This window comes from Carettochelys insculpta, chromosome 2, assembly GCF_033958435.1.
Source record: "Carettochelys insculpta isolate YL-2023 chromosome 2, ASM3395843v1, whole genome shotgun sequence".
NCBI lineage: Eukaryota > Metazoa > Chordata > Testudines > Carettochelyidae > Carettochelys > Carettochelys insculpta.
The window spans coordinates 215,739,762-215,744,544 of NC_134138.1; the positions used below are offsets into that span (position 1 = coordinate 215,739,762).

General features: G+C 51.0%; 1 protein-coding gene across 1 annotated transcript; it reads left to right on the top strand.

Moving 5' to 3' along the window:
• Positions 1 to 2,884: 2,884 nt before the first annotated feature.
• On the top strand, positions 2,885 to 4,500 carry HOXA13 (homeobox A13). The gene is made up of 2 exons (XM_074986156.1): positions 2,885 to 3,557; positions 4,256 to 4,500. Exons 1-2 carry the CDS (start codon positions 2,885 to 2,887, stop codon positions 4,498 to 4,500), a joined length of 918 nt encoding a protein of 305 aa, XP_074842257.1.
• The last annotated feature ends 283 nt before the right edge of the window (positions 4,501 to 4,783 follow it).

Here is a 4,783-nt window from a genome sequence, read left to right on the forward strand (position 1 = left end):
CTACTTTCCCAGTAATGCTTTTTATAGAGGACGGTCAAATTAAATCAACCGATTAAAGTAATAATTTAATAATTTCTGGCGGAATTAGCTGAGACTTTGTTGTGGGACATAAACGGTGTTCAGTTAGCCTTAGAGAATAGTTTATATGTAAGTCTGGAAACAAATTCAAACAATTCATTATACCCAGAGCTGACTACAAAGTTCACTGTTTTCGAATACCATTTGCTCTGCTCGGTGTCTGACAGCCTTCAGCTGCGCACTGAGTTTTACTGGTTAGATGCAGGTTCTCATTAAATACTAAAGGAATTCTATATCGACAGGAGGCGAAGGCAAGCGATTGAAAAATATTTATAGCTGGGAATTGCTGACTCTTCCTACTTTCTCAAGGTCAATACCCCGCTGCACTGGAGGGCTAGCACAACAACTAAGGAAACCAGAACAAACAGGAAAGTTCCTTTCAGCCCCAGATTACAGGCAAGAGGCTATTTTGACTAAGTAGCGGGGGGAAGAAGCGATACACCCATGTCCCTGCAGAGGCGAGATGGGCGCCGCTCTAGCCCTGGGTTTATCAGTCGGGCTGTCCACGCCGGCCCCCCCGATCCAGCCTACAATGCGTGTACGGTGTGTGTGAACATTTTCATTGCATCTCCTTTCTCCCCTTTGCGCGGGGCGCTGGAAGACAGCCAGGCGGGTAAACAACAACAGCCGAACGGATGCCCCCACCCCGCAGGGACTGTTCGCATCCCGTCTCAAGGCTGCAGTTTCGCATGGCTTCCCTGTCCCTGGAGGAAGAGCCTGCAAAACCAGAGGCAGAGAGGCGGAAAAAGCTTTCAAGCTGAGGGAAAGAAGGGGGTGTGGGTAAGAGGAGAGCTGGCGGATTAGCGTTCTCTTGGCTGCTCCTTTTTAACAAATCAGACAGGGTCTTCGGGCTTTGAATGACAGTTCTCGCATTGGCTAGACTACAACTTTCAACTTGACCTTGGCCTCTAGCCGTGTCTAACCCGTATGGAAAACAGCGCTGCCCTGGTAGCTGGGTTTTAGTATTTTTCCCCGCTGCCACGCGTTTTTTTAAGGGGCAAAGCGACCCGAATACTGCCAGCTCCGCAGTTTCGGGGCGCTCTCCAGGATTCAGCGCTGTCGTCTGAAAGAAAGGCAAAGGGAAAAGGCTGGGGGACACATATTTGCCTTTGGTCATCAGAAGGAATGAGGAAAAGATCATACGCAGTAAAATGGGAGCCATTTATTGGCTTCAGTTGAGAGAGCTCGCTTAAATATTGTTAAATAACCATGCAAACCACAAGAGTCGCAATGTGTGACCTGCCGTTCCGTGCGCCCAGTCCTTGGCACGGGTACCCCTGTGCGTCTGGCTTTGAAAATAGATGATCAACAATGTGAGAGTTAAACTAGCTCGCAGATCTGTTCCTTGCCTTGTTCAAGGAAAAAGCAGCCCCCGAACGATGCGTGTCTGAGACCGCCGTGCTCGTAGATATGCACTGAAAACAATGCCGGAACTTCAACGGTCGGTTAATAATAGATCGCGGTGTCAGTCATACAAGGACGAAACGTACCGCTAAAATTTTAGCTTTCAGGCCATGAGTGTCTTTGGGGTTTTGTCCACGTAAGTGGAGGGAGGTTAGTTTGAAATGACCGCGTTATATTTCATTCAACTGTATATTTATAGTCCAGACGCTCATTGAATTGAAGTTTGACTACAAGGATGTAGATGTATGTTAACTTTTACGGTACAGTTATGGGTGACCAGGGTGCAAAATGTTGTATGAACTATAACGCGGCACATTAAAAGGCACCACTTTTCTTTTAGAAAATTAAGTGCTTTTCTTTCAAAAAGAGAAAGCGCGATTCCTTGTCTAAGCACTATTTACTTTTAACATTGATAGGATAAAAATAGGTTGAGAAGAGAAAACTTTTTTTCCCCCACTAAAAGAGGGTGGGGGGCAGTAATACACGGCACAGAATCCTCGGTGGTCGCCTACAGTCAGAGAAGATTTAATTAGCATTGTAGGCCTCAGGTTTTATTATTAGAATCAGAAATAATATACTTAGGTTAAAACTGTGATCTGGTTCACCCTTTCTCTTTCTCGCCGCTGTATCTCTCGAGCCGTATATTCCAATCCTACTTCTGATTTTTCCCCCCCGTAAAGAAAATCAAACGAATAAAACAACCGCTCCCCTGCAAGCGACTTTGAGCGGGCAGGAAGAAAAGCTGTGGCCCTCAGACATCTCTTAAATTATGTCATCTATTCTGATGCTCTTGCAAAGGAGAGCGTGGCCCTTAGAGCAGCTTTCAGAGGGAGATTTAGAAACCCCTAGGAGGACACCTGCGTACATTTGAGGCGTGGGACTGAAAGCTCAGAAAGCCTCCCACCTGCGGACGGCTCGGCAGGCAGTGGCGAGGCAGAAGGTTTTGGATGTCAGTGATACTGCAAGCGGCGCGGAGATCGGGCTGAAATTATTTCACAGGACGGACTGGGAGGGGGTGGGGGGATCCCGCCGGGGAGGGGAAGGGAGGGGAGGAGGGGAAATACCTGTTCTTCTTTGCAACCCTTTGCAAACCTTCTCTGCCAACCTTTGCAACCCAGCTCGCGCCCACTCGGGAGTGGGAAGGGGCAGCCCGGGTCTGCGCCGTCCGCGGCTGGAATTCCAGCCCCTGGCCCGCGGAGCACATTATTTAATTATCTTCATTGGCGTCCTCCGATGTTTATCAGCTGCTTTGCATATCACGTGGGGCCGGGCGGGCCAATGGGCTCGCGCCTGGCGCGACACTGGCGCGTCAGCGCTGGTCAAGTCGGGGAGATTTAGTATCTCTTTTTTCAGTCTTTGGGGCTTTTAAAAAAGAGCCACTGGTCTCAATGCGGATCGGGCTATGACCGCCTCCGTGCTCCTCCACCCCCGCTGGATCGAGCCCGTCATGTTCCTCTACGACAACGGCCTGGAGGAGATCAATAAGAACATGGAAGGGTTTCACGCAGGCAGCAACTTCGCGGCGGCGGCGGCGGCCAACCAGTGCCGCAATCTGATGGCCCATCCCGCATCCCTGGCCGCCCCCAGCACGGCCGCCTACACGTCGAGCGACGCGCCGGCCTCGGGCATGGCCGAGCCAGCTGTCAAACAGTGCAGCCCCTGCTCGGCCGCCGTGCAGGGCTCCTCCGGGGCCGCCCTGCCCTACGGCTACTTCGGCAGCGGCTACTACCCCTGCCGCATGACCCACCACAACGCCATCAAGTCCTGCGCCCAGCCCGGCTCCACCTTTGCGGACAAATACATGGACACCTCGGTCTCGGGCGAAGAGTTCACCTCCCGGGCTAAGGAACTGGCCTTCTACCAGGGCTACGCGGCGGGCCCCTACCAGCCCGTGCCGAGCTATCTGGATATGCCGGTGGTGCCCACGATTGGCGGTCCCGGGGAGCCCAGGCACGAGCCCCTGCTCCCCATGGAGAGCTACCAGCCTTGGGCGCTCACCAGTGGGTGGAACGGGCAGATGTACTGCCCCAAAGATCAAGCGCAGCCGCCTCACCTCTGGAAATCCGCTCTGCCGGGTAATGCACCTGCATGGCTGGGATCCCCCCGTCCTAGGCGCTCTGCTAGCGCCGCCGGCCACCTTCGAGCTGCGGCTAGGCGCGCCGGGCTCTGGCTCTCGCCTGGGCGGCTGCTGCCGCTGCCTTTGGGGTGGGTGGTGGTGCTCTAGTTCGGGCAACATTCGAGCGACCCTTAAAACTGACCGCCCCTTCGGCCCCTGCTGCCCCCCGCCCCCGCACGCATGCAAGGTCTACTCGTTTGGGCGGGTGGACGTACGGCTGGGAGTAACTCGGCTCCAGAATTCACATGCCCGCTTGATTATGAATGGCATTTTTCAAAGGAAAGAGCTGGGAAAAGGCGGCTGGAAAGGGCTGAGCCTTTACGCCTTGCCCCCCCCCCCGGCCCAAAAAATCATCAATAGTGCAGCTAGCAGGCTTCTAAATTATTACACCGCTGTCTGTTTTTTCCTGCAGAAGGTGTGTGAGAGAGAGCGATACAGACAGACAGAATTCTCAAGCCTGTTGCTATTCAATGCAGTTTGCTATAGAAAAGAAAAATCCCGACTCGTAAACGATGACTTAGTGACCATTGCAAGCCTGTTGAGCACGGGAGTGTAAAAGTTGGCTGCAGCTTTAACCTGGGTGCAATGGGAAGGCGTGCTAATTAGTACTAATTCTGTAACGCCTGCATACATGGGTTGTTTTTTTTTCTGTTCCAGACGTGGTTTCTCACCCCTCAGATGCTAGCTCGTACAGACGGGGCAGAAAGAAACGAGTGCCTTATACAAAGGTTCAATTAAAAGAACTCGAAAGGGAATATGCTACAAATAAATTCATTACCAAGGACAAGCGAAGACGGATATCGGCAACTACAAATTTGTCCGAGAGGCAGGTCACAATCTGGTTCCAAAACAGGAGGGTCAAAGAGAAAAAAGTTATCAACAAATTGAAGACGACCAGTTAATGGATTAAAACGTAGAAGCAGCCGCCCAGAGGTCTCTGAACTATTTTTTTTGTCCAGATTAAAATAAATAAGAAAGACAATGAACCTCTTATTTCATAACAAGAGATCTGTACCTTTGGAATTATAGCTTTTAAAAAATATTTCTGTAGGAAGTGGTTCAGACTGTACCCTCGAAATCCAGACCAGACAGTTTAAATGATAAACTCTAGAACACAAATGCCCACTTCTCAAATGCTCAGTCTCAGTTAAGATGCACATTTTACTGAAGATCTTGTAAGTATTT

What these genes read in the sequence shown, in the direction of transcription:
- HOXA13 (XM_074986156.1), top strand. Translation starts at nt 2,885, where the DNA reads ATGACCGCCTCCGTGCTCCTCCACCCCCGCTGGATCGAGCCCGTCATG. An exon ending in CTGGAAATCCGCTCTGCCGG is followed by an intron (nt 3,558 to 4,255) that starts GTAATGCACCTG and finishes TTTCTGTTCCAG; the next exon opens with ACGTGGTTTCTCACCCCTCA.